Source organism: Asparagus officinalis, chromosome 7 (assembly GCF_001876935.1).
Source record: "Asparagus officinalis chromosome 7, Aspof.V1, whole genome shotgun sequence".
Classification (NCBI taxonomy): domain Eukaryota; kingdom Viridiplantae; phylum Streptophyta; class Magnoliopsida; order Asparagales; family Asparagaceae; genus Asparagus; species Asparagus officinalis.
The window spans coordinates 42,791,464-42,810,554 of record NC_033800.1 but is presented as its reverse complement, the minus strand read 5'-3'; the positions used below and the strand labels follow the sequence as shown (position 1 = coordinate 42,810,554).

The window sequence follows — 19,091 nt, the reverse complement described above, 5'->3', positions numbered from 1 at the left end:
GTTTTAAATAAGGGTTTAAGTTTGTTTAATGTTTGTTTAGAAGCTTTTAAGCAATTGAGGGTTTGAATTTGTGAATTCAATTCCACAAGAGCTTGAGGAGATCATCTATTGGAGTTTGAGCAATCAACTATTCTCACTCTATCTCTTGTCATCTATTGAGAAGTTTTCTAAACTCTTTTCTAGGTTTATATTTATTTGTTTGATTATCATCTTATTAAAGCTAGTTTTATATCGAGTTTAGATTTGATTAATCTCATTGTTACACACACCCACTTTAGCTTATTGTATTTACATTCATAATATATTTGGGATTGTGAGAGATAGTAACATTGAGTTGAGCCTAATTGAGTTCTCACCTTGTTTAGAGAACAATCATTTGTTGTGCTTAATTTGTGAAGTTCACTTTGTAATACACTTGTACACCGAAAGGAGTGTGTGGTGAGGACGGAGTCGATACCGAAAGGAGTGGCGTCGGTGGCATAGTGAGAGGTGATAATTATGAGCACTTGAGGGAGTCGATACATGAGGACCAACACTTGAGGTTGTTGCTTGTGTATGTACATTGTGAGGATTTGTGAGAGTTGTCAGTTGACTTGATAACCGAGTGTGTAGAGTTTTCGGTTAGCTAGAAAGCCGAGTGTGTAGAGAAGTTTAGGCTTCCAAATCAGGTTTTGTAGTGGATTCTCCTCGAGAGTGGGGAGCGGGGACGTAGGACGGAAGGTCCGAACCTCGTGAACATATAGCGTGTTTGCTTTGCATTGACGCACTTATAACTGTTCCTCTTATAGCCTATTGCATATTGTTTGTTCACCCTTGTGATAGTCTATATATCCTTGCATACATCATATAGTATATCTCATTACTAGGATATATCACCTTTTTTTTCATATTGCATATTCTTGCTCATAAGTAATTGTATATCATCTTGCAAGAACATATTTGTTAATAAGTTTTAAATTAGCATAAAATCAGATTAGAATAGCATAAACCATATTCACCCCCCTAGGGTTCTTTCATAGCGATCTTAGGGTCTAACAATTGGTATCAGAGCTTGGTGCTCTTTGATTTAAGGTCTAATCGCCTTGAGTTAAAGATTCAAGTTATCTTTTTGTGCTAATCTTGTTTTGATTGCATCTTACTTGTATATTTTTACAAATTATGGATATGAATGATACATCTTGTTTAGGCTATGATTCTAGTATTGCTCCAAAATATAGAAACTTCCATTATGCTCAATGGTGCTTTAGATTTAAAATATTTGTTAAATCTAAAAATATTAATTTATGGAAAGTTATTGATAGTGCTTATATTGTGCCCACGTTGGAGATGTCAACTCGGCGGGTCTGCTATGTCAGGATTCTTGGGGCTGATCGTTTATTTGGTTTGAGCGGTGCATGTAGGGGGATACCTGTTCGTTCTGGCAAATGGTTGTACTTTGGCGACTGAAAACACTATAACAATTTCATATTTATGTTTTTTTATAATATACAATATAATAAATATCTAATTAGTATGCTATATGATATGTTTTAGAAAGTTCTAGAAATAAAGAAAGTGAAAAGAAGAGAAAAGATAAAATTGTGTGAAATGACCAAATTGTCCTTACATCTTTAGTGAGATGAAGGACAATTTTCCTACGTCTTCAAACTTTTTTCTAACGTAACTAAGTTTTTAATATAGTCATGCAAATGAGAGTTTGTAGGGTTAGAAAGTAGGGGTGGGCATGGGCCGATTTGCTTTTTCAGTCAAACCTGCCCAGCCTTACGCGGGTTGACGACAGTTCAGGAAAAGTGCTGGGTTTTGATCTAAACCCAAGACCAAAGCGGTAGGCCCCGCCCACCGCTGCTCGGCGCTACTCAGAATTACTATGTTTGTTTATTTTCTTAAACAAAACTAAAAACGATTATTAAAAGAAAAAAAAATCCTAAAAGCCCAGTTCAGTCACTCAACACAACTATGAATACTTATGATTTAAATTTAAACTAAAGCGAGTCTTTCCTCCAACGGTCCAAACCTTATATATCAGTGTGTTTAGGAAGTTTTTCTGTATGATATTTATCTTTGTGATATTTTTCTGAAGTCCAGTTACCCAACATACATTTTTCATTTTAAATAAAGAGTTTAAAATAGTAAAAAAAACTTGGGAAAATTGTGCCAATGCCTCAAAAGTAAAACATTCATGTGTTGCAGGCCCTCTACCTTTTTCCCATGTGGTTCAGCCCCAAGAAAAGTCACATTATGTGTTGCAATCCTTTTTTATATAATTATCATGCCAACTAAGCACAAAGAGAGAGAAACAAACATAAAAGCCTAAAATACCCTCATTTTCTTCTCCTTCTTTGTTCTCTCCATATATATCATGTGAGGTCCAGTTTGATTCATGTTAAGTCTAATTTAATTCCTTTTAAGTCTAATTTAAATTATGTTAAGTCTAATTTAACTTGTTTTAGGTCTAAAAATAAGTTGAATTAGAGTTAACATGAATCATGTTAATGTTAAGTCTAATTTAACTTGTTTTAGGTCTAAAAATAAGTTGAATTAGAGTTAACATGAATCATGTTAAGTCTAATTTAACATATTTTGGTTTTAGGTCTAAAAATAAGTTGAATTAGAGTTAACATGAATCATGTTAAGTCTAATTTAACATATTTTGAGTCTAATTTTATGTTAAGTCCAATTTGATTCATTAGTCCAGTTTGATTAATGTTAAGTCTAATTTAATTCCTTTTAATTCTAATTTAAATCGTGTTATGTCTAATTCAACTTATTTTAAGTCTAAAAATAAGTTAAATTAGACTTAACATAATCATGTTAAGTCTATTTCTACTTATTTTAAGTCTAATTTCATCTTAAGTCTAATTTTACTTTATGTTAAGGTCAATTTGATTCATGTTAAATCTAATTTAATTTCTTTTAAGTCTAATTTTAATCCAGTTTAGTGTTAAGTCCAGTTTAGTTCATATTAAGTGTAAATTGGTTCATGTTAAATCTAGTTTGATTCGTGTTAAATCCATATTGATTCGTGTTAAGTCCAGTTTAGTTCGTGTTAAGTTCAGTTTAAATTATTTTAAGTGTAATTTAAATCATTTTAAGTCTAATTTAAATCTTGTTAAGTCTAATTTAAACTATTTTAAGTCCAATTTAAATTGGACTTAACATGAAATTGGAGTTAAAATAAAATGAAATAGACTTAACATGGATTATATGTTAAGTTCAATTCGGTTCATGTTAAGTCCAATTCGGTTCATGTTAAGTCCAATTTAAATCATGTTAAGTCCAATTTAAATCATGTTACGTCTAATTTGGTTCATGTTAAGTCCAATTTGGTTTATATTAAGTCCAATTTAAATTATGTTAAGTCTAATTCAACTTGTTTTAAGTCTAATTTCATGTTAAATCCATGTTAAGTCTAATTTGGTTCATGTTAAGTCTAATTTAATTCCTTTTAACACTAATTTATATCATGTTATGTCTAATTCAACTTATTTTAAGTCTAAAAATAAGTTAAATTAGACTTAGCATGAATCATCTTAAGTCTATTTCAAGTTATTTTAAGTCTAATTTCAATCATATTAAATTCCTTTTAAGTCTAATTTAAATAATGTTAAATCTAATTTAACTTTTATGTCAATTTCATGTTAAATCAAATTAAATTAGACTCAAAACAAGTTAAATTAGACGTAACATGATTTAAATTAGACTTAAAAGAAACTAAATTAGACTTAACATAAAATTAGACTTAAAACAAGTTGAATTAGACATAACATGAATTAAAGTAGACTTGAAACAAGTTGAATTAGACATAACATGATTTAAATTAGACTTAAAATGTATTAAATTAGACTTAACATGAATTAAATTGAACTTAACATGAAATTAGATTTTCATGTTAAGTCTAATTCAACTTGCTTTTAGACTTAACATGAAGGAATAGAGTAGATAAGGATATTTTGGGGTTTTTTTATTTTTTATCCTCTCTCTATGCTTAGTTGGTAGATAATAATTGTTAAAGAAGGGTTGCAGAACATAGATCTCCAATTTAAGGGCTAAAACACATGGGAAAAAGTCAAAGCGACTGCAGCACATGAAGTTTTTACTTTTGGAGTATTGACACAATTTTTCTAAAAAACTTAAGTATAATTCTATAATATAAATTCAAGTTTAATATAATTAAAAAAGCCCATAGATCAACCCATGACCCATGAACCGTGGGCCAGTTCAGGCATGATCCAAACCTAGGTGAGTCCTGGTTGGGGTGAGTCTAGTTCCATGCTCGGGATCAAAGAGACAAACCCAACCTATGTTGATATGTCTAGATTCGAATATGACTTAGTCTGGCCTCGAATCTGGCAGGCTAATTAACGGGCTTGAACTGGCTTGGTCGACTCCCATCCCTTACTGACATCATATTATACTTCATACTTCACTTTTTAAAGTGGGAGTTCTTAAAAGACTTTTCTTAGTCAATTTTACCCATAATCATTTTCAATATTAACATTCTTGTCTTAATTATAATTAGTTACCAACTAAAGCTATTAAGTCAGAAGTAAACATCAAAATTAAAGCTCTCTCCATTCAAAACTAATTAAAAATGGATCTAATTAGAATTAGTTGACAAAATAGTGGAAAAGATCTTATAGGACATTAACTTTATAAACATAATATGCATTGCACGTTTAAATATTTATTAACCATGCAATTGATTGATACCAAATTATGGAATTAATTAATAAATTAACAATAATTGATTGATCAAAATGTTTTTTCTATTAGCCCCATCTTTCATAGTTTGAAATTAATCCGTCAAAACATTAAAATTATTATGAGGTAACTCAAGTCTAAATTAATTTTAAAACTAGCCCTTCAAATCAATCGTTCAATTATCAATTCCAGGGACTAATTTCCCTTTAAATACTTTTTTTTTTCCTTTTGGTTGATTAAAATACTTTTTCTATTAGCTGCGTCTTTCATAGTTTGAAATTAGTCCGTCAAAGCATTAGATTTATTATTAGGTAACTTAATTTTGAAGTTATTTTAAAACTATTTCTTCAAATCAATGGTACGATTATCAACTCTAGGGTCTAATTTCCCTTTATTACATTTTTTTTACTCTTGATTGGAGGAGCTAATATTAAAATGACTTAAGAATTGGGGATGTAGTAGCTATTTCAATGATTTGATGAATTAATTTTAAAATAATAACAATTGAGCAACCTAATAGTTGAACGTGGTTATCTTTGCAACCTTATTGGGAAAATTTTCTTGAATATTGCTAGATTTTCTTAGTATATAGTCATTAGGGATTAACATAAGAATTTTATGTCATCTGTTATTATTAGATTGGAGACATTAAATAAACTGGTTGTTATATGTGTGACTAATCTTCTCGAATGATTTGTTGCTTGAATTGCTTATGGTCACAATGATATATAAAATAAAAGTTGAAAATACATAAACATAAGTATTAAGAAATTTCACAGATTAAGAAATTTCACAGACGATATTCCATCGTCAAGTGAAGATTTAAAAGAAACCATTTCACAACCAAGTTCTACTAATAAGAAAATAAACCAAATAATTATAATTTTAACTATGCTCATCCCACCAAGTTTCATAAATAATTATTATTTAACTATGTGCACGGTGCACCCCACCTAGTTTCACAAAGTTTGAGGGGTTTCCTTATGGCGGTGAAAACCTGTGGGGTAATTTTGTGTAACTACTAAAAAAATTCATTAAAGGTGTCCGACATGTCAGTTTTAGCGTGCGAACCAGAAAGACGTGTGGTGCGCTCTCAGCGTCTCACGCGATACTTTTTCCCACTCTCTCCACACGATCCCATCGCATCAATGATCATGTGACCCTAATTAGCCTCCTACCTTTTAATTTCTTCTCATTAATCATTTATTTATTACCACTAATCATCCCGAAAGTTGACTGCTTTAATCCTTAATCTCGGTCCCTCCGACCGTTAATCAACCTAGCGAAAAAGCGAGAGAAACCCTAAAGGGGATGACAGATGTTTGCTCTTTTGCCACCGAGAGAGAAAAAGGAAGAAGAAGAAGAAGAAGAAGAAGAAGAAGAAGAATTGAGAGGAGCTGCTCTGATCTTCTGTTTTCATGGCGTCTCCAACTGGGAAGAGGAGCAGAGATCCCGAAGAGGACGAGATGTACCTCGATAACTTCCATTCTCACAAAAGATATCTCAGTGAGGTCATCTCCTTGATCTTCATCTATTATTCAGCACCTAATTTTGGACAACTTAAGAGTAAATTGGATTCTGGGTTTTGTTTATGGCAATGGGTTTTCTCGCAACAGATAGAAAGTATAAATCTTTTTTTGATTTGGAGAATTACTTTTCCCCAACTTTTGTGTTTTGGGGTTATGGAAATTTGTGTGGTCTGTTTTGCTATTTTCATGAGGTGATGTGTTCTTATTAGTATTTATGTTCTGCAGATAATGGCATCCAGTCTGAATTGTTTGACTGTGGGGGATTCTCTGGCAGAGAATCTCATGGAGTCTCCTTCAAGGTTCAAGCCCTTTGTTACCTAGTTCATTGTGTTTCTCATTTTTCTCTTCCTGCAGAAAGTGTAATCTGTTATTGGAGTTTCATATATGTTAGAGCAAGTGCAGCAAGCTCCCAGTTGGGAGTCCTAGTCAGCATGCTCTCAAGAGCTCTCAAGCCATCTAGAATAAAAAATTAATAAATTATGTCTTGGGAGGCACTCTTTCTTTTATGGAGCTCCAACAAGCTCCTAGTTAGGAGCGCCAACAATATCAAAAAAAACCCTCTTCTATTTTAATATTTTACTCATTACTTTTAATTATATTTAAACCTCTTGTATTTTATTTCTAACCGTTGGATACGGCCTTCGAGGGAGCGCACACGAAATTCGAGGTAACCCACGGTCTTCGAGGGAGCGCACACGCTCTTCGAGGTATCCCGCGGTCTTCGAGGGAACGCACACGGTCTTCGAGATAACCCGCGGTCTTCGAGGGAACGCACACGGTCTTCGAGGTAACCCGCGGTCTTCGAGGGAACGCACACGGTCTTCGAGGTAACCCGCGGTCTTCGATGTTGGGCACGAAGTTCGAGGTATCGCAAACTTTGACCGTCAACCGACTGATGCCTATAAAATTCGACGGCTTCTCTCCTCAACCCATCATCTCCCAGAATAAAATGTCTAGCTCATCTAGCTCTAGCGATGATGAAATGATAAAGACGTTCTTTTATCTAGTCTTCAAAAGATTACTGCAGCTATGCGGATGCTCGCATATGGAGCATCCGCTGACTCCGTTGACGACTACGTTCGGATCGGTAAAAGTACGTCGCTTGAGAGCGTGAAGAGGTTCGTTCGATCGATTATCAACATCTTTGGAGAGGAATACCTTCGTGCACCGACTAATGAAGACGTTGCACGCCTGCTCGAGGAAGGCTCACAACGAGGTTTTCCTGGTATGCTTGGGAGCATCGACTGCATGCACTGGACATGGAAGAACTATCCAACTACTTGGCAAGGTATGTATACTGGACATTTTCATGAACCCACAATTATTTTGGAGGCCGTAGCTAGCAAAGATCTTTGGATATGGCATGCCTTCTTTGGACTGCCGGGGTCTCACAATGACCTTAATGTTCTACATCGTTCACCGGTTTTCGCACAACTTGCGGAGGGAAGAGCTTCGCCGTGCAACTATACTGTCAATGGCCACGAGTATAATATGGGATACTATTTCGCCGACGGGATTTACCCAGAGTGGTCCACATTAGTGAAGACTATTCCAGCACCTCGAGGAAACAAGCATAAGTACTTTGCTCAACAACAAGAAAGCGCAAGAAAAGATGTTGAGCGAGCTTTTGGCGTGTTGCAAGCTCGATTTGCGATTGTTCGTGGACCAGGACGTTTCTGGCAACCTTGTGTGCTGAAAGATATCATGACAGCTTGTATCATAATGCATAACATGATCGTTGAAGATGAACGTGATTGTCAATTGGACAACAACTTCGACTTTACTGATTCGGTACCAGTCGTTGAACCTTCTCATGTGCAGACGGTGCCTCTAACTGAGTTCATCCAAAATCATCATCGGATCAGGAACACGCAAACACACAAATCACTAAAAAATGATTTGATCGAGCATCTGTGGCAGCTTAAGGGATCCATCGCCGAGGATTAAGTTTCTTTATGTCTAATGTAATTTCAGAAAAGGAGTTCAAGTTGTTGTACTACGCCAATTTCATTTTTAATAAAGTAGTTGTTTTCATTCAATGCCAAAATTTTCAACTTCAAGTACAATCATAAATCTAATATAAGATACTAATTGATAATTAGGAAGAACTAATGAGGATGCGATGCGAGTACAATATATGATAATTAGGAAGAACCCTTGGACATCCACCTCTCCAAAATCTCTGCCTGACGCATTTCAAAGTATTGACGTTGAACTGAATTGAGTGTTGAGAGATCGATCTTCATGATATCGTCATCTTGTTTCTTCTGTTTTAGCTCCATTTTTTCTTTGTTGGTTTGCTTCATCCACGCGAAAGCCTCTCCCATAATGGACTTAGCGGAATCAGATTTGTCCACATTTTGTTTCCTCTTGAGTTTTGCCGCTTTCCTCCCTTCAGGCCTTGCTATAACATCATCCGAGTCAATGTTCAACTCGATGGGGGTCGCTGGCATGGAATTGTTTGGTGAGGAATCAGAGTTCGTGGTTCTTCTCGGCTGTGATCGAATCTTATTGTAATTTTCCATTTGTTGGCTCCACTTTTGGTGATGACGCAACTCAACCCAACAATGGTCAAACACGAATGGCTTACCATAAAGGGATTGATATAATTCTTTTACTTCTGCAGTCTACACAAGAGTTAAATTTAGAATAATCAAACATATAAGTTAAATATTTACATAAAAACATATAAGTTAAATATTTACCTGGTCAATAATTCCCGTACCAGATCTTTGTCTTCCTTCAATCTGAGCAACGCACCCGCAGAACTTGTTGACCGACAGTTGAATCGTTGACCAACGGTGCATCATTTGGTTTGGTGTGCGATTCGTTGGATCGGTGGAGTATTCCACAACGTTCGATTATCAACAAGAAAAAATTACTGCAGCTCAAATCTTCAACCGCAGGCCCAATTCTTCGACAAAATCAAACAGCCCTCTTCCCCAAATCAAAGATCGCAATCCATTTTAAAAAAAAATTCACAAAATTCACAAAAATTCCCAAATCAAAGATCCCAATCCTTCTTCTCCTTCGACAACCCCAGCCCCAATCAAAATTCACAAAAATTCCCAAATCAAAGATCCCAATCCTTCTTCTCCTTCGACAACCCCAGCCCCAATTCTTCGACAGACCCAAAAGCCCTCATCCCCGAACGCCACCGCCACCGCAAAAGCCCTCATCCCCAATTCTTCGACAGACCCAAGCTGGCCATCGCAGTCTCCGAACGCCACCGCCACCGCAAAAGCCCTCATCCCCAATTCTTCGACAGACCCAAAAGCCCTCATCCCCAAATCTTCGACACAGCAAACCCCGATTTCTGATTTTGGAGGGGGGTTTTTGCAAATCCTCCACCAGTTGGGAGCTCCCAAGCGCTCCACAAATTTGTGGAGCGCTTGGGAGCTCCGAAGCTGGTGGCCGCCACGTCGGACCTGAGAGCGAAGCTTGGGAGGGCTTCGGAGGCTGTTGGAAGGGGATTTTTCGGAGACCGAGGCCACGTCGGACTTGAGAGCGGAGATGGGAGCTCGCTGCCCATGCTCTTAGATCAGAAGTTTGGTATAGAGTCCCTAAAATTTATAATACAATCTATACGCATGGGAAACAGATTGATGCTATTTAAGAACTTAATGGATGAATAAGGTTCAGATGCATTTATGTAATCTCCTTTTCATAACAAAGAGTATAAAGCATAATGACTATTACGGGAAGTGCTGAATTCCATATGCTAGAAGTTTATTTTGTAATATACAACTTCATTGTTGTGTTTGGCCATCTCGATAATTAATTAATTACAGCAATGAAAAGAACACAGAATTTATCCTAAAATTTTCTTTGGCTATATGCAGCATTACCAAATACTATTTTCCTGTCAAATTTCCATGTCGGACATGGCACACCACAACACACTTGGATATCGACGACCAATTAATCATACACTTTTCACATAATAGGAAAAGGAATAGGAAAGACATTGTATAAAATTACAATGGAAATGCTATGAAAGAATATCTAAGCTGAAGTTAAAGAGGAACAGTTTGAACTGTTAATAAGTGTTATATTACTCCCACAATCGTATGAACTAGCATCCTTTTTTAAAATTTAAACTCTAACAACCTCAGAAGCTATAGGTAAACAAGTAGTATTGAATATCTAAGATGATTTCCCTTTTTTCTATTTTTAACCACTGAATTTGGACTCCCAAGAAAAGCAATGACAATAACAAGCATTTGTTGTTACTTGTAGAAGCATATATGCATGTTTGTTGCATAAAAAACAACATAGCGTTCTTCATTGTCTTTATTCTTTATGATTAAAAAGTGCCATTTGGAAGAAAAAAACAACAAGAGTCAATTTTTTCTTTCTTTCTTTCTTTCTTGTTGGTTTGAGGGAACGAGGTAGTAGATAGAGGGATGAAGCTTGTTCAGTTTAGAGGAATTTCTTACTCTGCCTGTAAGGTAGAAGTAACTCCTCCTGAAAAGGATTAAATTGCCATTCTGAAGTGGCAAATTATAGTCAATTTTGTTTGGAAAAGTCTCTTGTATCACTAAGGGGATTGTCTCCTTGAAGTGCAGTTTTTTTTTCTTCAAAAATAAGACAGTTGCTAGCAATGCAGTACATTTGCATGAGTAATCATTAATGCTCAGACAAATTGCAAAGTTATGTATAATAAAATAAAGTATTATTATGAAGTCTTTTTCTATTATTTCCCATAATGGACGGAGAAGTAGTGGACAGATTTTGCAGTGACCTAATAGCTAGTGAGTGAAAAAAGAACATCACCGAAGTTAGAGAGGAAGTAAAAAGAACAACAGGAGAAGTGCGGAATGACAACCAAACCAAAACAAAAGAGCTTACAAATTAGAACCTGAAAAACCATAAATGAAGCAGTAGGAAGAAAGGATGGAGAAAAATAGGAAGATGTAGAAGCCTAGAAAAAGGAAGTGAAAATGAAGAAGTGAACAAAAGTAATGAAGAGAATTAAAACCTCCCTGTAAAATGTGACAACGAGGTTGACCAGCAACTAGAAGGAGAGGAAGTCAATCAGTTAATAGTCTGGACTTTGGGTAAATGGTTCATCAGTTCTTTCTTTTCCTGTAACTCATAACCTGTGTATAGCATGTGAATTTCCATTGTTAAGCAATACATGCAGGAAGTGTGCGGAACATGCATATTATGTGTATTCTCAGAATTTGTCATATTTTAATATGTTTATGTCCGTGTTGACATGTCTGTGGCCATAAAGCATGTTACGTAGTTGACATCACCAACCCATAATTAGCTGAGCTGATGCCTTTCAACCACCGTGCTCTCTGCTATAAGGCCTGCCTGGGTCCCCTCCTTAATGATGCATGAGCTATATTAATTTTTTGATAGTGCAACCCTCACGCATGCTATGGCCTATGGGTGTAGGCCTTGTTGTTAACATATCCCGTGAAGATTAACTGTCACATATCCCACAAGTTGGCTTATTCACCTGTGCATGTCTAGAGTGAAAATCACCCGATGGGGAAGGGTGTTGCATAGGGCAATGCGACAGCTTATGAGGAATTTTCTTGTTTGATTGTATATATCGTTCTTTAACAGTTATATTAAACAACTTAATCAATTCTCACAACACAATCTTTATATCTAACTTGCAACACAGATATGGATATTAAATGCGGAAGAAATATGCATGTTTAGAGATCACAGAAATGCACAACCACAAACACATAGATTTTATAGTGCGTCAGTAAACTTGTCTACATCCACTCTTCCTGATAGTGTCACGGTGATAGTGTCCTTGCTAGTTGAGGTTCCACTTGAGACTGCTCCAACCTGGAGACTGAGTCACACTTTGATATTGCGAGAGTCAAGAGCTCTATTGCACCTTAGATATTGCGGGAGTCAAGTGGGTATGTTACATCTTGATATTACAGTAGTTAGGCTGCTCCATTGGACAAACTCTCTAAACCTTAGGGCCAACTTCTGATCTCTAACATCCTAGAGATCAATACAATCTCCTAACACCTAGGAGAACAAGTCACAAGAACAAATCTCTTTGCACTAAATAGAGATTGTTAAGCACATATAACAATTATTTTGTACCCCTGCAAAATAAAAGTTAATTACAACTAGAAGCGTGACTCTGCAATTAAGATCCAATTCTAATAATGATATTTAAATGAAAGAACATATTAATTGGTTAGTGAGAACTTAGCTACAAATTAGATGGATAGATCCAATCTACGCTCAACCCTTTTTGACCTGAAATGCCTCAAATGAATCCGACATTGTAGATCAAGATGGCTAAAGATTGTTGTGAATAATCACGAGAATTTTTCTCTCAAAAAGATTAGAAATATATGCTCAAAAAGGTTGGGAATATTTGCGCTCTATTTTTCACCCATTTTCATTAGATTTTGTCTAAATGAGAATGGAGCTCTGTCTATAGGCTTTTGGCAGGGAACAAGACGGCTACATATCAAATGTAATTTCCCCATATGTTTAGTACAGTTAAAGTTCAAAATTGGTCTGCAATCACCTTAGAAAGGCAAGAAATCACAAAATCCTAATGTTTTTATATCCAGAAAAGGCAAACCAATTCAGTAGATTCATGTAGATTGTTGCTGAATTCGCTTGTCGGCCCATAGGCCTGTTGACAGGTCAATTGACTGGTTGAGTGGTTGATAGATCTATTGGTTTGTGTTTTTTTGTTCGTTTGATGCTATATATGTAGATTATTACGGTTTTGCCCTTGGTTCACGAAATTGGTTTTGAGCTATATAGCTCAAAATTGACTCAAACTTGATTCTATGGACTTGTAACAAAATAGAGAACGCTCCTATGTGTGTTAAAGTTGAAACTAACAAATGTTACAGACATGAATTTACAGGAAATATCTAAAACACCTCAACACCATTACCTATATTCATTGTAGTTCAGTTGATGTGTTTATTCATTCTTTTTTATGCTGAGTCCATTTGCCTTCACATAATATCACATTGATATCTAATCTTCTTATTTGAATTTTCTGCTACTGATTGTTGTATTTGAATGTTGTCGCGCTGAGCACTAAAGCAACGACTTCCAAACTTCATCATTTCATATTCCTTTAAACACTATGAATTAATATGCTTGCAAATGTAGTTTGTTATCGTCAAAAGATAATGAAATCAAAATCATAAGTCGACAAAGAGATGCACGTTTTCTATAACCATTAGGATGTGTACTGTCATAGGGGGAAGCTTATATCGTATTTTTTATTTTTGATGTAGACCAAGACATGATGGTGAATGATAATCTATGATGCGAAAGTCAAACTGGAGAATATCAAAGTTTTAGCTACTTTCCTTTTTTTACCCATATGAATACAAATTATTGGATCTATTTTGAGTTCTTACTGTATTGCATAAATATGGATATCTCCATCTGTGTAAAACATGAATATCACAATGGGTAAGAGTAGACTGACCAAATAACTGAAAATATATCCTAATGTACAAGAACATTTCTTGACTTGTATATATTTCCATCACGTTACATGTCATGACCAATCGAAGGGACTAGTCATTTCCTTGCAAAGCGTTAGTTGTATTTAAGAAGACTTGGTTAATATCTGTACTAAATCCATGTCTGAATTTGTCTCAATCCGATATGAATATCAAGTTAAAAGTGTTAAATATCCAAATAGTTGCTGGGTTCCTAATTACATGTATTATAAGACAATAAATGCTAATATTTTAAAGGCGGTATCCACTTGATTGAGAGACGCCAGGAATGAACATGAATGCGTCAAAAGGAGAGTATTAATTGGAACTTTGATTTAACGATATGTTCATTAACAGGAAGCCTAGGCATACTGTTAACCGACCAACCAATAGACGTTACACCATGTGACCAAAGACAATGCTTATGGAGAGAGGGGCTTGTATATCCTTCAGGGTAGAATGACGGAAACTGCTAAAAGAGCATAGTTGAAAATTGATATCACGTGTTTCGAAGTCATATATTCTATCCATTGTAAATAAAATGGAGGCATCATCCAGCTTTATGGTAACTAAGTTGCTAGTAACAAATGCTGCTTTGGCCAACTTTTTGCTTCTTAGGCTTAATGAGCTTGTGGTGATGCATATTTTAGAAACGGGAATGAAAGATAATTATTGTGATAAATAAATGGATCTTTCAGTTAAAAGGAAATAAAAACATTTGCCACTAGAGAATTTTCACTGCACAGAGGAAGCCACTAAATTCCTAAATTTTTTTGAAGTACTTAAAGATCCTGTAAGTATCTTTAAAAGCAATCAGGTTTCTGTTTGCACGAAGCTAAGCAATCAGGTTTCTGTTTGCACGAATCTATGTAGCATGGGTATTTTAATATCAGTCTGAAGCCACTGAAGTCCCTCAAAATTTTGAAGTACTTGAAATCTTGAAGTACATCTGAAAGCACTCAGGTTTTGGTTTGCATGAAAATACTTATTTGTGTACCATGGATCTCTGATATTTTGCTATGATAATTGCATGACACTTGCCTGACATGTATTGAGTACACCAAAATCATGTTGGATTTAGGAAAACTATGAATCACATTCACATCAAAATGCAAGTGAAATATTCAGTGTTTGTTAAAAAAATATCGTTGGAACTAGACAAGTAAGATGGTTTGATAATTTCATTTTATTAATTTATTTAACATCATAGTAGACTTTAATGTGTGTTCATTAACTGCAGATAAGTGATCCCCACTTTTCCAGTTACAGTATTGACTTAGGCATTATGGACATTTAAATATGTATTAAATTTGGCATGAATCTTTTTTTTAAACTTCCGCACTATAATAAAACAAACACGTGAAATGGAAGAAGTGTGTCACTTTCACATTTACGTTTTTTACTTTCATGCAAGCAAACACACCGAAGGCCATTTTATGTGGTCAGGTTGGACTAGGGTTCGAACGAATTGAATAGAATACCTCTGTGTTTGAATTTATATTCATAAAGTATTCAAAATTGAGTATGAATTCAAATATCATTCTCTGAATTTCTTCAAATTCGAATGCAAATACTTTTGGAATATACTCGAATATATATCGAGTAATACAATATAAAGAATTACCCACCACAGATTGACTCAGTTCACCCATCATTATATAGAATTATCTTACACTTGGAATAGTCTACCAATTCTGGACATGTGATGGTAAAGGCAAGGGCATAATAACCTCCTTTATTTAGTTTCAAGACTTGGTATGCAAAATAGAGCATGCACCTTCAACTTCTCTGCTTACTTTTAGTAAGCGGTGTTCTTATGCTCTGTTTCTAATTCCTTGAACTTCTAAGTTGAAATTTGTTAGTGCCCTTTACTGGCCAATGGTCTTTTCATTATTAAGCTTTTTATACTAAGAGCATGATATGATTCATATAGAAATGCCTAGCAAGCATCATCTTTTTTCCCCCTTCTGTTGTGAAGTGAAAATATTGGAGATAATTTGGTGCATGAAAAAGTTGGTTACATGTGACATTGGGAGCATGTTATTGTTCTCCAATTCTTGTGGCTTTAATCATGCTCAAGTTATTTTAGATCCAGTTCATATCCAGTAATTCACAGTTTAGCTCTTACCATTGTGACCTTCCAGGGATGAAGTGACTGCACCCTACTCTCCAATGTCAGAAGACTCTGATGATCCTCGCTTCATCTGTGACCCCCTTTTTAGCACATCCATCCACTCTGACATCATCAGCAGACCGACCAGCCCGGTCTCCCCTCACAGGCATCAGAAACCAATATCCGGATTATTTTCTTCTATAAATCAATACCCTTTCCCCTCTTGCACTCTCCCGTCAGTGGTCTGCTCCTATCCTCGGCAACGTAGGTCAGACTCAGAGGGCCGGTTCCCATCCTCACCGAGTGATGTATGCCACACTGCAGATCTCAGAAAAGCTGCACTTTTGAGGTCAGTTCAGATGAGAACACAGCCTAATTGCTCGGTTGTTCATGGAGTACAAGGCAATATGCAGAGTTTAGGAGAGGATCATAGAGGATGTTCTTGTGAGAAGAGTTCGGACGAGGAAGTTGAGTACCATCAGAGTCTTGATCAGGTTGAGCATTTCGATGAGACGTTTTCGGATGCCAATTTGAATCAGGAGGAGAAATGTTTTGATGTGAGATTCTCACCAGAGAGACGTCGAAGATCATGCTGAAGAGAATTGTTTTTTTAGCATACTAGTCAAGTTTTCTCGATGTAAAGATATGTCTATACTGAGTGTTTATGTGCCCAAGGAGGTCTTGATTAATTGATAAGGCCAGAAGTCGGGTATTGTGTTGCATTTGATGATGAATGTTGTTTGTCATAAAGGAAGATAGTTTGAAGGGAAGTAGAGCAGAAACACTAGGCAAGTATCTCCTAAGTCCTACGTGTGGTTTTTATGGTCTTGAGGCTATGGCTTGCTATAGATGGGTTTTTATGGCTTGATGTTGAGATGGAAGCTGTTTGGGTTGCAGAAAATGGGCGTGTAGTTCTAAGACTAAATGGCACTTAGATACTATATTGTTTTATCATCTTTACATTTAAATATCATAAGCTGTAAAACATAGCTTTCGAATGCAACTTTTTTTTTTATTTTTTTTTTTTTGGGGGGGGGGGGGGGGGGGGCGTTCTGTGATTCATAAAATTCAGGGGTTTCTGTGATTTATAAAGTTCAGGATGCTTTTGTGTGAAACCCTCTAAAAGGTTCACAAAGTTTTGTGAAATTTACCTTATTTGAGTACTAGTGCCATATCAACAAGTGTGAATAATTTGAATTTAAATTTAACGTGTTATTGGTTTAGGACTAGGATTCGGATTTGAATTTAAAGTGGTATTGGTTGTTTAAAATTGTTACTAGTACTAGGATTTTAAAATCCATACTCCATTGCAATTCTACTCTATAGCTTTTAATGAAAAGTTTTCCAAAGAAAGACCAAGTTGTAATTGGTGGATTGTGATCTCACTATGTGGATTTTCTCTCTCCTGTTCTCTTTACTTATTTAAATACTTAATATATTTCAAATTAAATATATTTAATTTTATAATATTTCATATTCCTAAATTACTTATATATTAACATTGAATGTATATACTTTAAAAATATTTGTATCTTTTTGATCTTATTGTAACGACTGAAGTTGTAATGAGTCATACAATGAAGAAACCAACTTTCGAACCAAACACTAATATCACCAAAGCAGCAAATGGAGCTCGAGTCTTCTCAAGTGTCGGACGAGGTGGTCCCTTACGACATTTATCAATAAGATGACCTCACTTATTACAATAACGACAGTAGAATTGCCGAGATGAATCAGATATACTGTTAGAAGGACCCTGAGAAAATTTCTTGTTCTTTTTTTTTATTTTTTTTATTTTTTTTTTTGATTTTTTAGATAACAGATGGGCCTGGGCCTGAAGATTGGCCTCAGATAAAATAAAACCAAGCCGAAGCAGAGGGGGATCTGAACCCCTTTTCCTTTCCTTTCAGTCTCAGACTGTGTCCCCAAATTCTCTCTCTCTCTCTCATCTCCAGCTGCTGTTAATGGAGGGAGATCACCAGCATCAGTAGAAGGAATCGGCGATGCACAAGCAGCGCAAAGGCCAGAAGAAGAAGCTGGAAGAGGACGCGTCGTCGTCAGCAGCGATGGTTATAGATATCGAAGAGAGACCGAGCAGAGGCGAGATCCTCCACCACCTCTTGGCGCCGAAGGCCGAGAAGAAGCCCGCGGAGAAGAAGCCCGATGGAGAAGTCGGACGAGGAGCCAAAGACGGAGAAGAAGGTGCAGAAGGGCTGCCTGTCGAAAGAAGAGGGATCTAGTTACCAATATACCACGGGAGGCGAGGTTGGGATCTCGGTCAGGAGTTCGACATGAGATCGAGGCTGTGCTCAGAGGAGCTTGAGAGGCTTCAGACTTGGAGAGAGATAGCAGCGAGGCAGGAAGAGCTTTGACGGGAGCTTGGGAGGAGCATCACCGTCAACGAGGCCTAGCCCAGTGGATCAGGCGGAGGCGGCGGCAGAAGTAGGTAAGATCACTGACTAAATTTAATGGATTGAAGCTCTGATACCATGTAAATTTGGTATTGAAGAGAACTCAGTATTATTGATGATCACATTTACATGATATATATATATATACACAATTAAAGGCTCATAGGAGGCGGCGGCTAAGAGTCGGCTGAGGTGGCTAGGATGCGGCTGAGGCGGGCTATGATATAAGGTGGCTGGCTAGGATCTAACAGAAAACAAGACTGCAAAGTGCAAACATATGTGAGAACAGTCCACATGAAAACTCTGCACATTTATTAGTAGTACAAGCGCGCGCGCTCACACACCAACTTGCTGCCAAAAAGTTCAGATTGCTTCTACACAAGGACATCTGAACGAAGCCAACTAGCAAAAGATTCTACGTTCTACTCCCCATTATTATTGTTGTTGCTGTTGTTGTCGTCGTCTTCAACAACCCAAAGCCATGATCGCACATCCTCCCCCTCGTGGGCCTCACCCCAGAACGTGGCTTCAGTTTCCTCCCCGTCCCAATCCAGCAGCTCCTCAACTTGGACCGAGGTGGGCTCCTCTGGCCCACTCACATTGAAGGCCTGATCACTTGAGCTCATGTCGTCGGTCGCAGTTAACAAGTCATCTAATGCCCACACCCAACTGTCCACCGCTTGGCTAATTGGGCTCAGACCTAAAGACTCGCTCTGTAACAACTCCCGCTCAAGCTCACCAAAAGCTTCGTTTGTAATTACAGTACTAGGAGTAATAAGTTGAGGAAGCTCTATGGCCGTGTTGACTTCTTGAATTTGCTTCTCCTCCTTTGTGGTGGTGGAGTTCTTCTTCATGGCCAACCGGCTAGTCC

The 19,091-nt window shown here is 36.6% G+C and overlaps 2 protein-coding genes and 1 pseudogene across 2 annotated transcripts; 1 reads left to right on the top strand and 2 right to left on the bottom strand.

The window, feature by feature from the left end:
• On the top strand, nt 5,824-16,579 carry LOC109850462. Its single transcript, XM_020420480.1, has 3 exons — nt 5,824-6,212; nt 6,456-6,529; nt 15,841-16,579. Exons 1-3 carry the CDS (start codon nt 6,120-6,122, stop codon nt 16,403-16,405), a joined length of 732 nt encoding a protein of 243 aa, XP_020276069.1. The 5' UTR covers nt 5,824-6,119; the 3' UTR covers nt 16,406-16,579.
• On the bottom strand, nt 7,741-9,274 carry LOC109850463 (glutathione S-transferase T2-like). The gene is made up of 2 exons (XM_020420481.1): nt 8,936-9,274; nt 7,741-8,857 (listed from the first exon to the last, which is right to left on the bottom strand). The coding sequence occupies exons 1-2, from the start codon at nt 9,038-9,040 to the stop codon at nt 8,375-8,377; spliced, it is 588 nt and encodes a 195-aa protein (XP_020276070.1). The 5' UTR covers nt 9,041-9,274; the 3' UTR covers nt 7,741-8,374.
• Nucleotides 18,516-19,091, bottom strand: part of LOC109850461 — a 6,871-nt pseudogene continuing 6,295 nt past the window's right edge.

Excerpts from the sequence above, each read along its gene's own strand:
- LOC109850462 (XM_020420480.1), top strand. The coding sequence starts at position 6,120 with ATGGCGTCTCCAACTGGGAAGAGGAGCAGAGATCCCGAAGAGGACGAG. Across the intron at positions 6,213-6,455 it reads ACAAAAGATATCTCAGTGAG|ATAATGGCATCCAGTCTGAA; the intron begins GTCATCTCCTTG and ends TATGTTCTGCAG. Across the intron at positions 6,530-15,840 it reads CTCATGGAGTCTCCTTCAAG|GGATGAAGTGACTGCACCCT; the intron begins GTTCAAGCCCTT and ends GTGACCTTCCAG.
- LOC109850463 (XM_020420481.1), bottom strand. The coding sequence starts at position 9,040 with ATGATGCACCGTTGGTCAACGATTCAACTGTCGGTCAACAAGTTCTGC. Across the intron at positions 8,858-8,935 it reads GTACGGGAATTATTGACCAG|ACTGCAGAAGTAAAAGAATT; the intron begins GTAAATATTTAA and ends ACTCTTGTGTAG.